This window comes from Carlito syrichta, unplaced genomic scaffold (genome assembly GCF_000164805.1).
Source record: "Carlito syrichta isolate Samal-C Ts95f unplaced genomic scaffold, Tarsius_syrichta-2.0.1 Scaffold112660, whole genome shotgun sequence".
Lineage (NCBI taxonomy): Eukaryota > Metazoa > Chordata > Mammalia > Primates > Tarsiidae > Carlito > Carlito syrichta.
This window is the reverse complement of record NW_007056756.1, coordinates 484,306-508,926: the sequence shown is the minus strand read 5'-3', so window position 1 is coordinate 508,926 and position 24,621 is coordinate 484,306. Positions and strand designations below refer to the sequence as shown.

At 38.8% G+C, this 24,621-nt stretch overlaps 1 protein-coding gene across 21 annotated transcripts in view; it reads right to left on the bottom strand.

The window, feature by feature from the left end:
* The window catches only part of PICALM (phosphatidylinositol binding clathrin assembly protein), a 102,434-nt gene extending 79,874 nt beyond the window's left edge, over positions 1 to 22,560 (bottom strand). For 20 of the 21 annotated variants that reach the window (XM_008071106.2, XM_008071160.2, XM_008071129.2 and 17 more), the window contains exon 1: positions 21,946 to 22,560. In XM_008071106.2, coding sequence (XP_008069297.1) covers positions 21,946 to 22,075 — 130 coding nt within the window. In that variant the 5' untranslated portion in view covers positions 22,076 to 22,560. The remainder of the gene's footprint in view (positions 1 to 21,945) is intronic. The other variant, XM_021718763.1, reaches the window with a different exon arrangement.
* Between the last annotated feature and the right edge of the window lie 2,061 nt (positions 22,561 to 24,621).

Genomic DNA, 24,621 nt, shown 5'->3' with positions numbered 1-24,621 from the left:
TTTAAACTTAAAAATTCCATGTAAATTACACCTCAGTAACATTAAAGAACCCATTTGAATTTAAACTTTGGACATCAAAAGGTGTTCGTTGATTTGAAAAAGAAAAAAAATGTTTCCAGTCTATATAAATATAGAGAATTTGGTGTGCTTTATTTAAATTCCAAAACTGAAAATAAAGTGTTATTATTTGATTCAAACTAAGTTTAAAAGCTACCAGTCTAGGTATATTACAGCAAAAATTTAAGAGGACTCAATATTTTGAAAAGCAGTGAAAAATAACAGATTACTTTTACTAGAATAGTTGATTATGTACTATAATGGGTAGAAAATGGCCCAATCCATTTCCATATGCTAGAAGGTACTAAAACAGGACGAAGTGATGTATCAGAATGAGCAAACGATATAAAATCAAATTCCAGATTATTCACCATTATGATTTCAGCTATGTTAATTAGCCATTGTGTTTCATTTTTTTAAAAAAGGATTAATACTTAATTGTCACATCCTTACTTGAGTAAAATGATATATTTAAGGACTTCTGCAAAACCATCTTTAATGCCCAATTTCTTCATCAACTGGGAAGTGTTACCATAGCTACTCATACTCAATCTTAAGAGCGGCAAAACTCTACAATGCACATACAGATTTCTTTATACATTACAAAGTTATCTCATATCCCTAGTCTTCCGACAACAGCCTTGTGACAAGGAAGGAATGCTCTGTTGTTTCCATTGTAAATATTTAAATACCTGCCTAATTAAAGTAATACAAACTAGTGGCTATGTTGGAACTAGATTCTTCAAATAGAAATTCACTAGAGTAATAGATGAAGAAAGACACATATACATACATAACAACACACACTCCCCCCTCCACCCATTCCAAATAGTCCAAGTCTTGTGATACTTTAATTATTCTAAAATTCACATATTCTCACAAATCCATAGTTGTGTTTAGTCCTCACAAATCTAATTCCTAGCACATACAGGAAACCACCTCTTATCTGGTTTAGTATATCCTTGTCATTGGCATCATCATCATCTTCTCTGTGACTACAATGAGCTACAGTTGACAAAATGGAAAGAAAGCTGCATACTATTCAATCCAAGTTCACAAGGAACAGGTTTCAAAAGTTCTGGGCATTCCCTATCTCCAGATGACTCAGAAACTACAAGCCTTAATTTGTAAGCAAGTTTAAAGAAACCAAGAATGCCACAAAACAAAGTTACCAGTTCTCAAGAGAACAGGTCTTGTATGATTTTACCTGTAAGAACACACATAGCAGTTTTCCAGTCATCTTTTGCCCTAGAGATGTAACTGTTCCCAATTCTAAGGACTAGCAGAAGGGGTAAAGCATGGTACAAGGGGCCTCAATAGTTACATTCTTGGTTAATCACTAAGTTAGGAAAATGTAACTCTGATGAAGAAAGTCAAAGAAAAATCAATTATACGTTAAGTCTATAAGCCCAAGAATAGGAAGCAGCTTAAGCTTTTCTCTTAAAACAGTTTCCAATCTCCTAATAGTAAGAAATGGTTCTCTCCCTGCACTGCAACTTCAGGCAGTTAAGGAGTAATTCGGCACCCCAAAATGCTCTATAAATAGATTGCTAACTTAGCTGTCAGTTGCAACTCTATAACTAATTTTTCAGTTAGTACCTATAGTTGTTCTGTTGCCACTCAACTGTTTCTGGGATGAGCTACAGAAAACATCTGAAGATAATGCCTTAATCCACTCTAGATTAACAAGTCAAAACAATATTTTGCAAGAATATGACAAATAAAAATAAATGAGGGTTTATATTTTACAAAGTCTAAAACCTTACATTAAATGAATGTCCAACACAAAATCCAAACCTGACAACTAATATACAAGAACATGTTTCTATGAAGAAAAGTTACAAAGCTAATGTTGAGAAAAAAATAAGTAAACAATGAAAACTGTCAGCTAAACTTTACCATATCAGTCATTAAATTGCTTCAATAGGGAAATGCAGAAATGAGAATAAGGTTAATGTAGGTCTATCTTCCAATGGGAAAAACAGAAACAAAGTAAACATATAAAGAAGAAATTAGAACTTTCCTCCAGTTCCATACCAAAAAATCAAATGCAACTATCCTATTAACTTATTTCTTCTCAGATATGTAGTTTATTAATAAACAAATTCATTACAGAGCAACCCACTCTTTTGTATTATGAACAAATCTTCATAATGATCTTATAATCAAATTCAGACAAATTCTCCCATGACAGCTTATCTGAAATAAAGCTAGTAATTTTAATTAGCGAAATCAGTTTCTTTTCTACTCACCCAAAAGAAATGCTACCTTCCAAAATGCTGCCCCTTGCTTTACAATGATACAACCTGAAGACAGACAACTTAGAAGCTAAAAAAGGTACCAACTACCAAAACTAGTTTCCTAGGTAAAACTACATATTGAATATACCTGAAGACTATTCTAAACTACACCAGTCAGTTGCTTATTTAATTTCAAGTCACAAAAGGCAAAAAATTTTTAAAGGGGGGGGCAAAAAAGGTCACACTTTGACACATCAGCTAAAAACTAGCTGTACATGTACTGTAAGTAAAAGCAAACTTTTTATTGCTCTTTTAATGGTTGTCACTGGTACACAAAAGGCTACAGGTTTAAAAAAAAAGTGCAAGCAAATATAGCCAGAAAATCTGATGCAACCTTGACCTATTAGAGTTCAAGTATTAATAAGCAGATATATGTAATTCTTCATTCTACAATACACATACACACAACACACATATAATTCAAGAAACACAGGGCCAAGTGTGGTGGCACACACCTATAACCCCAGCACTTTGGGAGGCTGAGGTGGTCAGATTGCCTGAGTCCAGGAGTTTGAGTCAGCCTGGGCAACATAGTGAAACCTTATCTAGACCAAAAAAAAAAATTTTTTTTAATCAAAAACTTAGCCAGATGTGATGGTATGTACCTGTAGTCCAAGTTACTCAGGATGCTAAGGTGAAAGGATCACCTGAGCCCAGGAGGTCAAGGAAGCCACGAACCATGATAACTGTTATCATGTCACTGCACTCCAGCCTGGGCGACAGAGAACAACCCCCCCGCCCCCCAAAAAAGGAAAAATACTTCTTCCAACATGCAAACTAAATTGAGGATCCCTGAAACAATAACAATGCTTAAATTCCTATGGTTCAAATAAATTAAATATAAGGTGAGACATTATTCTCAATTTGTGGTAGAGCATATAGAGATGGATTAGTGATATTCCTTCTACACCCTCAACTGATCCCTAGGACCAACAGACAATATATACAAGTAACCAGTATAGATCACTTAGACTGTGATCTATACCACACATCACCCTTTTTCAGGAGGCAAATTCATAATGACATAGAACACTCAACTAATCAAACGAACCAACTAAAGAACGAGATTATATCTGTATATTCTCAATATAAAGATTAATTACACTCAAGATGAGCCTTACATTTTAAACAAAACAAAAACTTGCTGACTAAATAATTCTCTAGCCTAGCACACTAAGCCCATTATCTTGATCAAAAGTTTATTAAATATTTGCTAAGATAGTTTTATGTGCCAGACATTATACTCTGGGTACTGAGGAAACCAAGATGAATAAAACAGAGTCCCTGTTTTCAGGACAGATAAACACATTCAGAATGTTATAAGAAAACAAGAAAAAAGAAAAAACCTATATAGAGGAATGGAGAGCAATTTGATTAGAACTGAGTAGAGTGGGGGAAAGTGTCCTGACCTCCCTCACCAAGTAAGGGAATCCAATCCAAACATACATGCCTAGTGAGAGGAAGCCTGAAAGGAAGATAATATCCTTTGACCAACCTGGATAACTGAAGTGAAAAATTTGTTAAAGCAGGCATGTGAGACATGGTTGGAAAGGATGATACAGTCTTTTATGATCAAGTATTTCCAAATATTATATTATGTGATTATTTTTACAAAGAATAGAAAAAGTTCATATTTTTTATATTCAGGACACACATTGGAAAAAAGTACTAGTTTATTTTATTTTATTTTTTTAAATGAGATGGGATCTCACTATGTTGTTCAAGCTGGTCTCAAACTCCGAGCCTCAAGCAATCCTCCCACCTAAACCTCCTGAGTCCCTGGGACTAGAGGCATGCACCACCATGCCCAGCTGAAAATTCAAGTTTTTGCTGGCCATTTCCTCCTAAAACACAAATCACATAAAACACATAAGACACCCATCCCCACCAATGATGGTAAGATACACAAGTTCGAGTAGTTTTTCAAGTAGTGAGGATATGCCAGTAGGTGAGACAGAACATTCTGATGGAGAATTAAGCAAAAGATCAGAGAATTTGTCTCTAACCTTAGTTTCGAAAGCATTAAGCCAAGAACAAAAAAGGTAAAGGGGCCCAAATAGAACATCACAGAATAGCAAAGGAGAAGCAATTGAGAAAATAAACAATGTGAGTAACAGATTTTTGTAATAAGGCCATGTTTACGTAGGACCATCACCCCATATTCCAGTTTAGGACTTATTCCTCTTGAAATGTATTGGCAATTTATCTTAAGAAGAAGAAAACTGTCACCTTAAAATGTAACCTCACATATTTATGAAAATTCTATTTCTCAAAAAAGCTCTCTCTTAGCTATATCCCAATTCCATAAAAGTTTTCTGTGAGTTAAGAGGCTCACCCAGATTCCATTCAAGGCTCTTCACTGACATCAAAATGTTAAATTTATTCTCTATTTTTGCTTATCAATAGTGCCTTAGTTTAAGTATCTGTAAAATATAGCTAATAAAACATTCTAATGAGTAGGTTTTTGTAAGTATGTGTTAATAATGCATGTCAATTGCCCAAGACATAGAATTTGTTTAAGTTTAGCTAGTCTCTTATTTTGTACATTATGTACTAACTGAACTGATTTTATCAGATTTTGTGTATCACTGAAGACTGAAAAGTTTCCTGAAATATAAAATCTCTACCTCCAAATCAAAGTTAGGTATACATTATTTCTGTCAAGAAGACTTTTTCAATGATTTCTATGCAATCTAGACTCAGAATTCCCCAAAACCCCAGTAACTGCCACTATTAATTCAGTCTATAATAAAGCTAACATAAAAAGCTTGAAGCAGCAGAATCTCGTCCTCAGCTTCAAGACTGGTAAATCTCCGTGCCTTCCCTATTTTCACACTGGCAGCAGAAAATAAAGATATAATGTAATTTTGGCTCTAACTATGGCCCAACTTTACCTGCAGTAGCCAAAAGCTACCTGGTGATAAGCTGTAGTTAAAAAACTATATAATTAAAACTGCTGTGTGTAAACAAACTGCAACCTATTATTCTTGTAACAAGCAGTCAAGTTTTCAATCACAAGCTGCAAACATGTACAAATAAGGCAAATGCAGAGCTGCAACCAATCAGGCTATTTCTGTATGTCATTTCTTTTTCTGCCTATGTATAGTGTCTGCCCACATTGCTAAATGGCACCCTCTAAACCTTTACTGGTTCAGAGTGCTGCCCAATTCATGAATTGTTTCTTTGCTCAAATTAACTCTACTATAAATTTAATCTGTGTAACATTTTAACAAAATTCAACATGTAACTGCTAATTAGTATATTAACTTTTATCTTTTTTTTAAACATATATGTATATGTTTTGAGTTGAGGTCTCACTCTGTCATTCGGGTTGGAGAGCAGCAGCACCATCATCACAGCTCACCAAAGTTTCAATCTCCTGGGTTCAGGCAATACTTCCACTTCAGACTCCCAAGTAGCAGGGACTACAGGCATGCACCAGAAGGCTGGACTAACTTTTTGATTTTTTGTAGAGATGAGGCCTTGCTACATTGCCTAGGCTGGTCTTGAACTCCTGGGCTCAAGCAATCCTCCTGCCTCAGCCTCCCAAAGTGCTGGGATTACATGTGTGAGACACTGCACACAGCCAAGTATACTAATTTCCACAAGACTAACAATGTCTTGTTTGGTAGAGATTCAGCTTTAAAAATGTAAAGAGTGATTATTATTTAACATACTAATTACAGACAAATAGCTGCCAATAGTTAAATCACATAAATCAAACAGGCTACTGCTAGGATTCCTACTGACTTTAAATTGGTTTAACAACTGTCTTTTATTTATACTATCACCCAATGATAAGACAATTTGTGCTTAAGTTCATTCATAAATTGGAACTCAGAAAAGCTCAGTTTCCAAACAAGCCCACAAAAGCATACTTGATTTTATTTATTTAGAGACCCAAACTACTGTGTAAAACAATATTCAGAAGTCCAATTGTGAGTGCTAAAGCACACTGAGCCCCTATATACCTGCCAACTGATTTGTGCATTCCTTCCTTCTTACACCTCTCAACAACTCTACTATAAACTGCCTTGGAAAAGGAAAAAGCACCTTACCAGGTTCAGGGCACTAGCATCTAAAGCCAGAAAAGGTGCTAATAAATGGAGAAAGGGGAGGAGGACTCTAAAATGAAAATTTAGGGAGGGGAATTGAAGACACCAGAGTCTATCAAGACAACTCCTGCTCCTCAAAGATCTGTAAAACCTCCATATCCAGCCTCATCTCCCCTTACTCCTTTTAACACTTTGCATTCTGCCATACAAAACTATTTAAAGTTTTCCCCAAACAGGTTGGGTGCAGTGGCTCATACTTGTAATCCTAGCACTCCAGAGGCAGGAGGACTGCTTGAGCCCAGGAGTTAGAGACTAGCTTGGCCAACATAGTGAGACTTCATCTCTACAGAAAAAGAAAAAAAAATTTTAAATAGCCAAGCATGGTGGTGCATGCCTGTAGTCCCAGGTACCCAGGAGGCTGAGAAAGAAGGACTGCCTAAGCCCAGAATGCTCAGGTTGTGGTGAGCCATGATCATGCCACTGCACTCCAGCCTGAGTGACACAGAGACACTCTGTCTAGAAAAAAAAACTAAAAATAAAAAATATAAGTTTCCTCCAAGCATACCATAAAGTTATTTCTTGCCTCCATGTCACTGCCTATGCAAATTTAGAAGGAACCCCTTTTCCATCTGCAAATCACAATTTATCATTAAAATTTGTAGGGGTTGTAGCATGTGGTAGAGTGCATACAAGAGATCCTGGGTTCAATCCCCAGCACCTACACATGTCTTCCATACTGCCTTACTGCTTCAGTGAACAGCAGTGAGGGTTCAACTTAAGTGAGAAAAGTGGATCCAAGTACCAAGTGGCAAATGTGACATCGTCAACATATCAATAAGCTATGGTGTACCTTTTACTAGCCTAGGCAAGACAGCAAGACATCATCTTGACAAAAATCCAAAAATTAGCTGGGCATGGTGGCTCACACCTGAAGTTCCAGCTACTCAAGAGGCTGCGGTGGGAAGATCACCTGAGCCCAGAAGGTCAAGGCTACCACTCTCCAGCCTGGGTAACAGAGTAAGACCCTGATTCAAGGAAAAAAAAAAACAAAACCTGTTACCTTCTCTGTGAAGCCTTTACTAACCTCCTTAAGAATTAATTACTGGCCAGGCTCAAGCCTGTAATCCCAGCACTTAGGGAGACGAAAGTGAGAGGATTGCCTGAGCCCACAGGTTTGAGAACAGCCGGAGCAACTTGGCAAGACCTCATCTCTACAATAAGTCAAAAAATTAGCTGGGCGTGGTAGCATGTGCCTGTAGTTCCAGTTACTTGGAAAGCTGTGTGTGGTGGAAGGATCGCCTGAGCCCAGCAGGTTGACGCTGGAGTAACCGTGAGCATGCCACTGCACTCCAGCCTGGACGACTGAGTGAGACTCCAACTCAAAAAAAAAAAAAAATTAATTACTCCCTCTCCTACTTTGATACCTTATGTAAAAGTATTATGTATTTACCTCAATGTATTTCAATTATTTGTTTATATACTTCACTATTAGACCTCATGCTCCTTTTAAGGTAATAATCAATTGTCACTTGGCTAGATGCTCCTTTTAAGGTAATAATCAATTGTCACTTGACTGGATACATTGGCTCACACCTATAATCCTAGCACTTTAGGAGGTCAAGTGGGGAAGATAGCTTCAGCCAGGGAGTTTGAGGCCACAGTGAGTTATGATCATGCCAATGCACCCCAGCCTGGGCAACACAGCAAGACTGGCTCGAAAAATAAAATAAAATAAAGTATCACTTCATCTTTAGATTTTTTTTCTGGACCTTTATCACTTTTTCTTAGCACTCGACTTATTGCTTGTGACCAAGGTTTTCATCAATATTAAACAGAACTTAATCTCGAAACTTCTGCCCGACATTCTTACTCATATATCAAGCAAAGAATTTTTAACATAAAGTTTTCTAGAGAATTTTACTTAAATAATACCATAAAGAAAAATCCATTTTTCCACTCGGGTTTTTTCCAAGAAAAGTAAAGTCTCACAAAATGATAAATTCATGGGTCTTTTGCATGCCTCATAAAAACGTAGAGACTTCGGAGAGAAAGGGCCAAAGTCTCTGAAAAAGCCTCCCCCCTTTCATTTAAGACAGCTTATTTAAGATATATACTTCATTTCTTACTAACTTTAATTGTACTTTAAATTCTTTGCCAACGTACAATACTAAAACACACTTAGTAAACGAGGACTTGATCGCACTCTGCTGTAAGATGTGGACTATCACAGAAAACACAGTCTAAAAGAAATTAGGAATTTACTTTTAACAATCACATATCACCAAAATAAAAATAGAAAGAAAAAAGAAAAGCAAAAGAATAATCCAAGATTGAACTAACAAACTTACTTGACTGAAGTCAAATATACCAAAAATTGGTAGATTCTGGAATATTTTAGTGTGTAAAACTGCTCTAATTTTATATAACCTAACCAGAAGTTTGTTGCTCAACTTCTATAATTCCTCCTATTTTCAACCAATACAGATTAAAAATTTACTTGGTCATGGAAACAGAAAAAAGTTTAAACAAACAGAAAAAGGTTTAAACAAACAACCTACTTTACTCACAGCAAAGAGTACTATTCCCACAGTAATCTTCCTCTTTATGTACTTTAAAGATCTTAAAACAATGTTTGAGAACACATCAGAAACGCTTCATGCAAAATTCATCCCTCCTTGATACATTTTAGCATCTTTTTTATTGCATACTTGCTATATGCTGTATTTATTAGCACAGTAGAAAGACATACTGGGCCCTCTATATAAACAGTTATAATTATAGAAGCTGTGAAGAATTATAATCTATGAAAAGTGTCATTATGACTAAGCATAAGGTACTATGAATGACACTATTCTGTGTGGAACAACTTACTGATACTCATGCAACTACATGCTATCCCTTCTTATATTTAAAAGACCCGACTAAGAATCTAAAAAATACACCTTGAAGCAGATTAAATGGACCATTAAAATGAAAAAATGTTTGAGCCAAATAATTCCATTTCATCAATGAACTATGCCCAGTACCGGAGACTGCCATCAAGGAAATTTTTTCTCCTCCATGATTTTCTATTTCCACATTGCAGAGGTAGTAAAGCTGTACTTCAGTAAATTTCAAAAGAAGAGAAAAATATCTTTAGAACTCAAAATTGATCAAACCTAAGAGCCAAAATTATAAAATATAACATTTAGAAGGAAACATGCAAATTTTCATAACTGGATTAGCCAATGGTTTCTTAGACATGACATCAAAAGCACAATCAAAAATAAATTATACTTCACCAAAATTAAAAACTTTTGTATCAAGAGACACTATCAAGAAAATGGCAGAGGCTGGATGCCATGGCTCACAGGAGAGGAGTTCAAGTCCAGCCTGGGCAATATAGTGAGACCTCATCTCTTCAAAAAATTAGTCAGATGTGGTGGTGCATGCCTGTAATCCCAGGTATTCAGGAGGTTGAGGCGGAAAGATTGCATGAGCCCAGAAGGTTGAGGCTATGGTGAGCTAAGATCATGCCACTGCATTCCAGCCTGAGTGACAAAGTGATCCAAAAGGGGGAGGAGGAGGAGGGGAGAAAAAGAGGGAGAGGGAGAGAGAAAGGGAGAGAATGAGAATCAGGTACAGGATTACTTTTTCTGGTGATGGAAAATGTTAGAATTTAGACAGTGGTGATGGCTACACAAAACATAGTTAATATACTAAATACCATTAAACTGTATACTTTTAAATGGTAACATTTTGTTATGTGGATTGTCTCAATTTAAAAATTGCAAAAAGAAACACAAACAACACACTCCTCCATATTCATGAGTTCCGTATTGTGGATTTAACCAACCAAGAATCAAAGATATTGGGGGGGAAAAAATGCCTCTCTGCTGAACACTTTCTTCCTTGTCATTCCCTAAACAGTAAGATAACAACTGTTTAAACAGCATTTACATTGTATTAAGTATCACAAGGAACCTAGAGATGATTGAAAGTATATATACAAAAGGATGGGCATAGGTTGTATGCGAATACTATGTCACTATACAGCATGGACTTGAGTATTCGCACATTTTGGTATCCATGGGAGGTTCTGGAACCAATTCCCCACAGCTACTGATGGACAACTGTATCTATATAACCTTGCTTCATAAACCCCTCCTCTTCATATTAGCTTTGGATTAGTTAACTGCTAATATTTCAAATTATTCAATACAATGCATGAATCAAATTTCTGAAAACAATTGTCAAAAGCACATCAAAACACCTTACCAATCCTCTCCAGTGTGAATACCACCCACTATTACTTTTTGGTATTCATTTAAATTACATTAAGATGTTTACATATTAGATGTATTTAAAATATGGTACATTTGTATTTTTTAAGCATCCACCTGATAGCTAACTATTACTAGCACAACAATTTTAAACATACACACATACAGGTACACACCCCACCACCCTTGTTGTCAGAGCTTTTAGTCACATAAGACTTAAAAATATACATTGAAATATATAAACTGAGTATATCCTGTGAAGTAACCTGTAGAGTATATCTGCAATCTTTAATGAGGAATCGTTTTGGAAAGTATGCCCAGCTTCTTCGACCACTACATGGAAGAACTGCTTCTTGATTAAGATTTTGGGCTCCTAGGACATTTCCAAGTAGTAAGTTTACAGTTATAAATACCAGCACCATTTCTGAAATCACTGCTGAAAATTCATCTATTCAGAGAAGCCTTTCAGCAATTCTCATTGGTCATTGGAATCAACTTAAGGTCTAGATTAAGTGATCCTACTTCCAGCACCATCACTACTATCACCACCCTAACTCTTGTCTCATACCTCATAAAGCTTCTTTCCACAACAGCCATTTCTTTTCTTCAATATTTTGGCATTGTTTGTTAAGTGTACTTTATCCTTTATCACACTAAGGTTGAGCCCATTGTACAGTGACACTAGAGGAGGCTCTTCACCTCTAGTGAAGAAAGGTGTCACACACACCTCTAGTGAGGAAAGGTGCCACACACACCTCAAGTTGTGCAAGGAAGCAGTTCTGATAAACGTTTAAGATCTATCCTCGGCCCCATTTAATTCTTAAAATTATAATCCTAATTTCAAGAATATCGCCACAGAATGTACGTTTGAAAAGTGTTCAAACTGAGCAGCTATCAACAAAAATTTGCTGTAACAATGTTTTGGAAAATACCACCTAGTATCTAAACCTCTTAATACTTCATGAGTTCCATGAAACACTCGGCAATTTCACGTTTTATCAATGTTATTGATTAACTTTATATATAAATTTGTAACAAAGCAATTTCCACAATCGCCATAAAAAATATCCTGAAATGCCTACTGGAACAGGATCTCTATGCTGTATCCATAAATTGTTCATGGAGTGGTCTGAGCTCTGAAGGGAGATTATGTATAATCATTCAATATTTACTAAACACTCACAGGGTTGCTAAGTACTTTGAGAAGAGACACAGGATAACACAGATCAGAGTAAGCACACCTAAACCCAAAATATATATAAAGGCAAGATAGCATCTATAGTTTAATCAAATCTGAAATTTTATAAATGGTGAAAATAAGGTTAGATTGACAGGACCAGGGAGAGTTATTCAGTAATATTTTTATGAAAAAGGTTACTTTAAATATGTTAATGAAAGCATAAAGAATGTTTAAAAGAGGCTGGCAGTGGCTCAAGCCTATAATCCACAAGGATGCCAAGGTGGGAGGATTGCTTGACACCAGGAATTCAAGACCAGCATGGAGGACACAATGAGACCCCTCTCTACAAAAAATTTAAAAATAACCAGGCAGGCCGGGCTCAGTGGCTCAGCCTGTAATCCCGCGCTTTGGGAGGCCGAGGTGAGTGAATTGCTTGAGCCCGCGGGGTCGAGACCGCCTGGGCAACTTGGCAAGACCTCATCTCTACAATAAATCAAAAAAATTTGCCGGGTGTGGTAGCGTGTGCCTGTAGTTCCAGCTACTTGGAAGGCCGAGGCAGAAGGATTGCTGGAGCCCAGCAGGTTGAGGTTGCGGTGGCCAGGGGCGGCCACTGCACTCCAGTCTGGGCGACAGAGTGAGACTCCAACTCAAAAAAAAAAAAAAAAAAAAAAGATGGGCTGAGGATCACCTGAGTCCAGGAGTTTAGGGTTACAGTAAGCTATGACCAAACCACTGCACTCTAACCTGGGCAACAGAGACCCTGTCTCTAGTCCAAGGACTCATATGTGCAAAGGCTACTAGTTTGCTGATCAAGAACTTTTGGCACAATTGATACCTAGCCTAACCTGGCTTTCAAAAAATGGATAGCTTTGACATTGAAAATAAATAAATAAGTGAGGATAAACAAATCAAGAGTTCCAACTAATGACTACCTTTATTAGTAAGGCCTCTGGGGGGGGGGGAAATTAGAAATTACTATTTGACTCTTTGTCTCAGCAGCTTACTTTCCAAGTGACATTGTACATTCCTTCCAATCTATTTAACACTATGACATCAAGTATTCTTTAACATTTCTTGCTTTAAGTCACGGTTTAGGTCACGGTTACCTACCAAATCAAATCCAAAATTACTTTGAGAGTTCAAATGATCTCCAAAATCTTGTTCCTCTCTGAGTACCCTTTGTCTCTTCTAATACACACTCTTCCTTAGAGGCGCATTTTTTAGTCTCAGAAACTTTACACTTTTAAAAATGGAGGATCTCAAAAAGCTTCTGTGGGTTTTCTCTATCAATATTTACTGTCAGAAACTAAAACTGAGAAATCTAAAAATATTAATTTTAAAATAATAAAATCCATTCTGTTAACATTTTTTATGAAAAATAACTATTTTCCACATCAAAAAAATTGGAAGAATGGCACTGCTTCACATTTTTGCAAAACTCTTTATTATGTGGCCTAACTGGAAATAGTTAAATTCTCATTGCCTGGTATTACAGTCAATCAGTCATAATATCACATATTACACAGACTCTGGGAAACGCCACTGTACACTGGTGAAAGAATGAAAATAGAAAAGGCAAATAATGTTTTAGTACATAAATACAGTCTTTTGGGTTGTTTTTGGAGTAAGAGTCTCACTCTGTCACCCAGGTTGCAGGGCAGTGGCACAATCATGCCTCACCACAGCAGCAACATCCTGGGTTCAGGCAGTCCCTCCACCTCAATGTCCTGAGTAGCTAGGACTGCAGGCGCACACCACAACACCAGGCTAATTTTTTTTTTTTCGTAGAGAGAAATTCTCGCTATATAGCCCAGGCTGGTCTTGAACCCCTGGGCTCAAGCAATCCTCCTACTTTGGCTTTCCAAAGTCCTGGGATTACAGGCATGAGCCTCCAAGCCTGGCCTTGAATACAGTTTTGAACTCACAAACTTGCTGAAATCATCTTGAAGACTCCCAGGAGTGCCCAGACCACACTGACAATAAAGAATCACTGATAACAAAGACCACGCTGAAAATTAAGAACCACTGACAATAAAGAAGAAAGGCAATACAAGGGAGCAAAGACAATCTTTTCAACAAATGGTACTGGAATAACTGGATATCCACAGGCAAACAAATCAATATATACACAGAACTTAACACCCATCACAAAAATTAACTCAAAATGGATCAAAGACCTAAGTATAAAATGCAAAACTATAAGGCTCCTAGAAGTAACATAGAAGACAATCTAGATGGCATTGGGTTTGTTGATGACATTTTTGATACAATGATGAAGGCATGACCCATGAAAAAAAGAATAAGCTGGACTTCATTAAGTTTAAAATTTTCTGCTCTGTGAAAGACGCTGTCAAGAGAATGAAAAGATATGGTGTGCAATCCCCTGGAGTTCCCTCCTGCTCTGGGAGTTTTTTGTACTCGCGATAAATCCTACGTTCAAAAAAAAAAGAAAAGAAAAGATACGCCAGACTGGGAGAAAATATTTGCAAATTCATCTGATAAAGGACTGCTATCCAAAATATACAAAAAAAAAAAAAAACTCTGAAAAACAGCAATAAGAAAACAAAGAACTTGACTTTTAGAACAGGTCAGAGACCTTAACAGACAACTCACTAAAGCAGATTGCCTGAGCCCGCGGGTTCGAGACCCGCCTAGGCAGGGAGACCTCATCTCTACAACAAATCAAAAAATCAGCCGGGCCTGGTAGCACACGCCTGTAGTTCCGGCTACTTGGAAGGCTGAGGCGGAAGGATCGCCGGAGCACAGCAGGTCGAGGCTGCGGTGGCCGGGAGCGGCCACTGCACTCCAGTCTGGGCGACCCAGTGAGACTCCAACTCAAAAAAAAAAAAAAAAAGAAAGAAAGAAAATACACAGATGGCAAGTAAGCATATAAAACATATAAAAGAAGTCACAACATCAAGGAAATGCAAATTAAAACAATGAGATACAACTACACTCCTATTAGAAGGACCGAAGTTCAAAACAGTGACAATATCAAATGCTAGTGGGAATGAAAAATGATACAGCCACTTTGTTTTGTTTTTGCTTTTCGTTTTTTTAGTTGGAATCTCACTCTGTCACCTAGGTTGGAATGCAGTAGCACACTCACGGTCAACCTCAGCGTCGACCTTCTGGGGTGCGAGAATCCTTTTTCCTCAGCTGTTCAAGTAGCAGGAACTACAGGATCACGCTACCACGCCCAGCTAATTTTTGATTTATTGTAGAGACAAGGTCTCACCAAGTTGTCTGGGCTGGTCTCGAACCCACGGGTTCAGGCAACCCACTCGCCTCAGCCTCCCAAAGTGCTGGGATTTCAGGCTGAGCCACTGAGCCTGGCCAATACAACCACTTTGAAAAACATTTGGAGGTTTCTTACAAAACTAACATGTTCTTTACCATACGTTCCAGCAATTGTTCTCCTTGGTATATACCCAAAGTGAAAATGTATGTCCACACAACACACACACACACACACACACACAGAGATGTTTATAGCAGCTTTATTCATAATCACCAAAACCTGGGAGCAATCAAGATGTCCTTCAGTAAAAATATGGACAAAAAAAAAAATCACAGTACATCCAGATAATGGAATAGTCAAGTGCTAAAAAGAAATGGGCTATCAAACTATGAAAAGACATTGAGAATACTTAAACACATATTACTAAGTAACAGAACAATTTGAAAAGGCTACAGACTGTATGATTCTAACTATGACATTCTAGAAGAGGCAAAACTATGGAGAGTTTTTTTTTTTTTTAAATCAGTGGTTTTCAGTGGTTGTGGGTAGGAGAAATGAATAGGTGAAACACAGAGCATTTGGGAGCACGTAATCTACTCTGTACACTGCACCACTACAACAGTGGGTGTATGTCATATTTTGGGGTCCAAATTCATAGAATGCATACCACCAAGAATGAACCCTAATGTAAACTATGAACTTTAAGTGGTAAAAATGTGTCAATGTAGGTTTACCAATTGTAACAAATGTTACCACTTTAGTGGGGGATGTAGATAATGAGGAAAGAGTAAGCTGGGAGGTAAACGGTGTATGCGAAATCTCTGTACCTTCCATTCATTCAATTTTGCTGTTAACCTAAAACTGCTCTAAAAATAAAGTCTATTAAGAAAAAAAAACCTACTGTTATGAATAAGTGAATATAGTTTATTCATTTTGGGGGATAGGAAATTATTATATAAAGAGTCAGGCTGAAATGACAGCATAGACTTGTACTGGTTCCAATCCCAGTTCCCCTCTTCCAGGCTGTGTGACCATGGGCAAATTACTGAACTTCTCACTGCCTTAGTTTCTACTTCAGCAAAATGGGAACAATAAAACCCCTTTCACAAAGCTGTTAAGAGGCATAAACAAATTAACAAACATAAAGAGGGCTCAGTACAGTGCCCAGCACAAAATTTGTTAAATATAAAATCAATCTAGGCATAAGTACGAAGAGCATGCCTATAACTTTAGAAATCCCTAATTTTCTGATAATCTGCCAAATCACAACTCTGAACATAATTTTTAATACAAAGGTTTAAGTTCATCAAGATTTTCTTTTGCCAGACTCGGTGGCTCAGCCTGCAATCCCAGCACTTTGGGAGGTCGAGATGAGTAGATTACCAGAGCCTGCGGGTTCAAGATCAGCCCAGGTAACTTGGTGAGACTTTGTCTCTACAATAAATCAAAAAATTAGCCGGGCGTGGTAGCAAGAAGGACCACCTGAGCCCAGCAGGTTGACACTGGGGTAGCCATGAGAGTATCACTACACTCCAGCCTGGGTGACCGAGTGAGACTCTAACCCAAAACAAAGATTTTCTTTTGAAGTAATAGCACTAGTCAACTCTAATTGTCCAGAATGATTCGCCACAAAAAGAACCATATATACAATGGACACACAAAATTCTAAAAGGTCAACTCCAAAATTTTGATTCTCTGGAGAAATATATAAAGCAGTTTAACTGGGAACATGCTGAGACAGAAAATAAAGTAACGGAAATGCCACTTTAGCCACCAAAAGAACAGGAAGAGCAAATACTAAGCCTTTATTTAAAAGTCTAAGGCTACTTCTTCCTGGTAGGGTTCTAACCTTGTGCCAAGAAGCCTTTAAGTTTATTTTTCCTACTACTTTGATTCTAAGAGAGAAATCACAAAATCAAGCACTTTGGAACTGAAGAAAACAGATGTGACTTTCTATATATTATGACAAACTTTCACTTTAGGCATTCTAAAAGATGATCAAGGTCAAAGTAAACAATTGTATTAAATAAAAGTAGTTCTGATTAAATTAGATTATTTTAAAACAATTAGTGTAGTTTTAAAACAAAGAAAATATTTCAAACAAATGCTTCACAAATCATATGAAAGAAAAATGCCAAGTCACTTCATATTCAATGTTTCACTTCTTACCTGTCATAGTATCTTTAAATTAAATTCAAAGACTTAAATATTATCCAGATAGCTGGGTGTGGTGGCTGACACTTGTAATATCAGCACTTTGGGAGGCTGAAGGGAGAGGATTGATTGAGCCCAAAAGTTTGAGACCAGCCTAGGCAATATAGTAAGACCTCATCTATACAAAAATAAAATAAAATAAAATAAAAAATGAGCCAGGCATGATTGTACACACCTGTATCCTCAGCTACTTGGAAGGCTGAGGCAGGAGGATCACTTGAGCCCAGGAGATCAAGGTTGTGGTGAGCTGTGATCATGCCACTGCACTCCAGCCCGGGCAACAGAGTGAGATCCTGACCCAAAACAAAAACTAAAACAAAATCCAGATACATAAAATATATAGTAAACATAAGCATAGATGCCCAAAGTCTAATTATTAACTATTTCTTAAAATAACAAGTAAGTCCACCAGTGAAAAATTTCTTTACAAAGACATTTCAGAATCCATTTGCTAACTGCAAGTAAGTGGCTACAAAAATGGGTAAATGTCAAGTTCTCTTAGGATTTCTTTTAAAATACTACTTATAAACATAACTAGATACATCTAAGAGAAAAAAAAAAATCTGAGAAGTTCTACAGACCTCAGGCATTTGACATATGTAGTCAAATCTTACTGTACTATTACTGTCACTCTGACCACTTCATTACTATTAAAGACTAAGTAGTAAGAGACATTATTTAACCTAGAACATTATTTAACCTGTTTTAGATTAAATAATAAAAAACGAAAATATAAATCATATGATTAATTCTTATGACAAAGAACAAGAAGCCCACACGTTACCTACAAAATAACAAAATTTTGTCTTTCAAAACAAAATTCTTTTGGGAAAAAGTCCCAGTTACCTTATTTCTAAACAAGAGACATCCTGGAACAGATCTTCTACTTTATTTCTTCCTTACTTACATCTTCTTAGAAATCAGATCCCAGTTACTAGATCCTTCTTGACAATATGCAAACGAGGCACCCATAAGATGTCATTAACTGAGACATTAAAAACTAATACATCTGTGCTTTAAAAGGGAATTAATTCAAGCACATTTTGGTATTTTATGTATATTTTCAATAGTCATACAAGCCACTAGCTAAATACAAATTCCACATTCTACATACACAAAACATTCACAAATCTTACTTTCTAAAAAATTGTTTCCACAATTAAAATTAGGCAGGGTCTAGATTCAGTTCATAACACACAAATACTCACACTGCATCTACCACTGATAATGGTATGCCTAATAAGAACATGATCTTAGTTTTGTTTTAGAAAAGGTAGATTTTGGTTGAAATGAAGAGCTCCTGGAAATTAACCATGAAAAATATGTAATGTAAAAATGAAGACATTATAGCCATTAACATAAATATTACATTTCAGTGAAACATCAAAATGTAAACATCCAAGAATAATAAATTAAACAAGCATAGAAAAAAATGATTCATATAAAAAATAGAGTAAGACTTAAAGATTGCGAGATCAGATAAAAATAATTATATTACGGAATTATAAAGTAAAAATTGTGTTCTGTCTATACTTCAGACATTAGGGATGTTTTAAGCATATTATACTTTCTAAATGCCATAGAATATATATGAATTGCCCCCACCTCCAGCTGTGAGAGAAGATTCAAGATGATAATATAAGTGCCTGGAAAGTTGGAGACCTTCAATTATAAAGGCTGCTATTCTTCTACCTTGATTATAACCATTAAAGCTCCAAAATTAAATGGAAATCATGTTTATTTATACATTTTTACAGTTCAAGTTCAACACTCTTTTCACATTGGGTCACTAGTCAACACTATTATCCACTAACACCTACAGTATAAGCCTAGCAAAAAGATCCTTCTTCAACAAGTACATAATATAGTATGAATTAAACCATAATTCATAGATTATAATAATCACTTCCAAATATGGAAAGATCTTGGCGAGGAAGTGCACAGAAACTACCTCCACACTCTAAGTGCCTATAGGAAGAACAATAATCTTAAGCATATTTTTGTAAATGCTGCCATTTTAAAATGAAATAATTTTCATCAGGTTCATAATGAGTAGGTGTTAGTTGTTGGGGGCATCAAAAGGTGCAAGAGGACTAAGTTTTCACTATAAAGAAAAATTTCTAAAAGAGAAAAAAATTACTTGAAATGATAGATCTCTATGTTAGCCTAGAATTCATAACAGTGACACCAAGAATAGTGGAAGCCTTTTCAATTTTCTCAAAGCATGTTAGTGCATGGGAGGAAAGTGTTTGTTTAGTAAACCACTCACCAGTCAGACTTTCCTTAAAATAAATTTATTTCATTAGTGAGAACTGGTTAAAATGGGCATTTTAAACATACAGGAAAAACAGCATGGCTGTATTTTAAAACCTCATAGAAAATAAAGGCTGTACAAATTTTCTTTAAGTCAAACACTACCAGATATATTCAAGCTCTAAAAAGGTGGGAGCTTGTAAAAACAGCAGTGGTAGAGAAAAAGAACTACAAATGTGAGATTATTCTCCAAACCTAATCCCAGGTAGCATCTCAGTGGCAACTATTACAAGAGAAATACTAATAACACATAAAACCACATGCCAATACCACTCTTCTAACTCTATCTAACCTATTTCTACCCTTTTGACATTGTGTTAAAAGAGACACTGCTACTTTTGAATATACAAACCTTTATAAAGACTTTTAAATGCTTTATCTATTCTTTTTATATTTATCATTTTGAATGAGAGAAGAGGAAAATAGTTCACAGTCACAGAGAGTTTCTTCATACTTCCACACCAAAACAAACAAAAAACAACAAAAGAATTAACAGTGTTGGAGCAAACTGTAAGAATTGGTAGAGTAAACCAAGTAGTCATTTAAAGAGAAGTAAACAGTAGAAATGTCTAGTCCACATATAATCAAAAGATCATGTAAGGCTACACGATGCATCCGAGAATTTTCTGTTAATAAGAGTGTCACCATTTAAATATATTTTCCACTCTCCAAAACAGGCAAGGGTTGACAATTAAAAAGCAGCCTGCTTGAGTATCACAGAGAACCAAGCACGGAATTTTTTTTTTTAAAAAACTTCCACAGCGAAGGAACAAATCACAATGAATAATGGATTGTCTGTAGCAATAACTTGTTCTGACAGCACTTCATGAACAAAGTATCTTGAAAGAATTCACATTTGGTACTTTTTTTTTTTTTAAGTGCAAACCTTACGGCCAAAGTCCAAATGAGAGATTAAAACAGGCCTTCCGACAGTGAATTCCCTTTCAGGGCATGCTCACTCTTGCTTCAAACAGTAAAGCAAAGTAACTTTCATGTTTGATGAAAGTCAGATTCATGTGTCCAGTAGTCACGGAAAAAGGGAAGTTACTATTCTATTCCCCTGTTTTTTCCTGCCAAGTTTCAGGTCAAAGCTCCACTGACTCAAAAAGTTAGTGATCTACTGAGATTTATACCCTGAGGTAAAGGAGTGCCAAGAAAAACGACGATATTACAGGTGGCTTCCAGGTTTGAAAAAAGTTGCGAAGAGTTAGCTCTGTTCATCTATCTTAGTGAATGGAATAATACTATGCCATATAAGAATAGCTAGTTCCTCAAAAGACAATGGGCATAAATTAAAATGCATCATCAAATATCTTTCTTTTTACCAGTGTTTTTAAGGGGATGCATGTTATTCGTAGACAAGTTATTAATCCATTTTGAATTCCGACAGTCTACACTTCACACTCAAGCTTCCAGATTCAAACTGCCAGGTTTAACAGTTCCAGGAACTGATACTAGTATCAGCAAAGTCTTTTTGCCATATCCCCATTTGAAAAGGTGGGAGGCGGGGGGCTGACATTCACAACTCTCACCGCGCTCAAAAGTGTGGACAACACAATGATTAAATTCCACCAGAGGCAAATAAAAACCCCAACTTTCCATAAAGCTTTCCCGACACCCAAGTGAATTCCTTTACTTTCGCTCCCACAAAGAAGTCGGGTACTGGGTATGGTATTTGAAACAAAATGAGTCTAAGGAACTTAACTGAAGCGACTACAGAGGCAACGAAAGGCGACCGAAATGTGGAAGGGTGGACGAGAAAGCCGGGCAGGGAAGGGAGTCGCAGCTAGCGGAGCCAAAACGTGGAGGATCACTCCTAGGGAGGCAGCCCTGCGGGCTAGAGTCGCAGAGATCCGGGTCCAAGGACCCGGGCGTTTACGGTAACCCGAAGGCTGCCAGTGGGGAAACAATGGGGCGCTGGGACCGGGAGCTAGCAGGGTAAGCGAGGCGACGAGGCGACACCGGACAGGTGGGCTGCAGAGCTGCGAGGCGGCAGAGAAGACACGGCCGGGGGTGAGAAGCAGGGCAGGGAGGCAAGTTGGTCGGGGGTGACTGGATGTGGCGGCGCACCGGGCCGGGAAGCCAGGGTCCCCTAGGAACCCGGAGGGGAGTGGCTTGTCAGTTTTTTAGACCGGGAAGGGGGAGAACGGAGGCCGCGAAGGGAGGTGTGATGGAAGCAAAAAGAACACATCTCCACGGGCACAGGACCGCCGTGCCAGACAAGACGCAGGGGCGAAGAGGCAGATGAAGGGGAAGAGAAAAGGAGAGAGGGACGCGGGTCGCGCGGGCGGCGGGAGGGGGCCGCGGGGGGGGCCTCACTCACAGTCCAGGTGCTTCTTCTTGGGCCCCATGATCTCGTGGGTCGTGGCCTTGCATACTGTCTTGGACACGGCGGAGCCGGTGACACTGTGCTGGGCGGCAGTGATTCGGTCCGTCAGGCTCTGGCCGGACATCGCTGCGGCTCCTCCGCCACCCTCCCGCTCGGCAGCTGGTGGGGACCGGGACCCCCAAGCGCCGGAGGGCCCCCACCCTCCCTCCGCACCCCCTGCCCCCACCGGCTCCTTCCCCGCCTGCCGGCCTGGGGCGGGGCTCAGGGCCTCGCGCTGCCTCCCAGCCCGGAGAGAGCCGGCTCGTGTCACCCGCGGGGTCGGACACGATGTCGGGCACTCCCTTGCCCCCGCCTCAGTTCAGCCCACCCCTTCCCTGGTCAGCTGGAGCCGGGCAGGGCAGGAGAGACAGGCAGCTGCAGGAAAATGGCGGCGCCAGGCTCCTCCTCGGAGCTTTCCGGGCTGCCCCCGGGTCACGTGACGCGGGCACCGCCCCTCCGCCTTCCTCCCGCCCCTTTTTCCTTCGCTTTCCTCTCCGACGCCCGCCCTCCCTCGCTCGGCGAGGGAAGCGCGGGGCGGTGCCCGCGCGTTACGTGATGGAACCCGCCCGGCGGGCGCAACAGGAGGCCCGCCCCGGGGGGAGTGCGCGGCGGGTCGCGTCACGTGACTCGCCCTGACAACAGGTCGCCCGAGGCTCGGCCCGCGGGGGGTCACAGACGGGGGGCGGGGCGGGGAGAGGCGGCCGGGCTGGCGTCTTGGCAGTGGGGTGGGGCGCGGCGGGTCGGGGCGGCCGGCGTCTCCCCTCTCTCTCCCCACCCCAAGGGTGTCCTCGTGTCTGTGGTTGAAACAACAGCTCGACAAAGAGGAGGTGCTGCTGCCCGCACAGCTTCCCCGGCCGAAGGGGGTGTCAGGGTTCTTGGCTCCCCGAGCTTTCCTAGCTGAGTCAACGTGTTTGGAGACGCCCCCAGGCCGTTCTCCTGGCTCAAAGGAAAAGGCTCCATCGGCTTATTTTCTGAACCTGTCTGCAGGCCTCTCTCTGGAACCGTTGAAGCTCTCCCCCTTGTTTACTTATCCCAGAAAGGGTTTTTTCCCCCCTTTCCTTGAGAGGCTTGGAAATGTCACCTGGTTTTGTTTATCTCTACTCCGAAAACTCAACACGTTGCTGCCAGTCTAAATTTAGATAACTAGCCGGCGAGTATTCATTCTCTAGAGTGTCAAATAGGACAGGAAACACATAGCTTCACTGGAATTTGAAAAGGGAAGTAGTAGGATGATGTCAACAGCGATTAGCTTGACCCTACAAGGCTGACTGCTGTGGTGATTAAAGGTCTAGACCATAGAAGGAAGTGAGAGGGGTGGTAAATGGAGAAGTCCCATTCAAAGAGTCCAGACATTACTACCTGCCATCTCCCCTGGTTTAGTCTTTCTTCCTTTTGGCCTCCTTTCTCTTAATGGGTGAGCCAGATTTCCATGGAAAGACACTGCCCTGTGACATTTTAGAGGAACTATTATAGCCTGAGAATCTGTTCTGTGAGATGCAGAACATCTGTTGACAAAGCCTTTAAAAATGTTACTAGGGTCCCTACATTTAACCCAGGGTTAGGGATAAGTTTTAAAATCTCTGTGAATGTTAAGTTACCATGATAGTCATGTGTAATCTTGCTAGTTTCAAACGAAATGCTAACATACTCAGAAAGTCTGTGTACACCATCTGCCAGCCAAATCCAAAATACTGTGCTTCAATCTGGTGACTCTTAAAAGATGCAAAGCTGATAGATATTTAACATTTATGTATCATATCAGGAATTTTGTGGTCTCCTCCCATCCATTTTCCCTACATCTCCTCACCCCCTTTTTTTTTCCCACTATGGCTGGTGAAATTCTGCAGCACCATGCTTTTGCCAAGAACGCCTAGTTCTTGAACCAGCGGGCTTCATCTTTGTAAATCCAGCCTAGAATTTCACAAAACTGTAATGACTTCCTTTAGTGCACTGCAGTCCATCTGTGACTTAGTGCCCAGTCTGCTGCCCCATGTCCATCCAGCAATGGAATTACCCAATTCTCTAGATACACTCAGTCATCATTGCTCCTGTTCTGTAGGTCCCGCTGTATGAATTACTGGTTGGCCTCTGGTAAACCTTACTCTAAGGTCAACAATTTTCATGGTCTAGCTATCAGTAGCTAAATATTGTATCCTTAGGCAAAATATAAAAGTTATTTCTAAGCCCACAGCAGGAAACATTTTTAGGAAACACTATGAAAGAAATTCTAGGAAAGTATTTCACTGATACTTTTACCAATAGAGGTTCTTTCAAACCACCTTTATGCAAACAATTGTGGACATGTTTTGTCTTGTTAATAAACTAACTTCTGTTGGAAATATCATTGTACTTCCTTTCAAAGATATGTTTTAGAAGTTTCTAAATATGTAAATAATTAGTAATTATTATAGAGGTTTATATACAGTTGTGAACTGAAGGATATAGAGAAATTTAGCAGAAGATGGGGAATTGTTCTAAGGATAGGAATTACTGATTGCTTAAGTTTTCTCTGAGTTTCAGCTTCCTTGGTCTATTCAAGAAATATCTCTACCTGAAGTCCCACAGATACTCACTCACTATGACCGAAATTGAACTTCTCTTGTTCTTGCCCACCTTAATCCATACTGATCC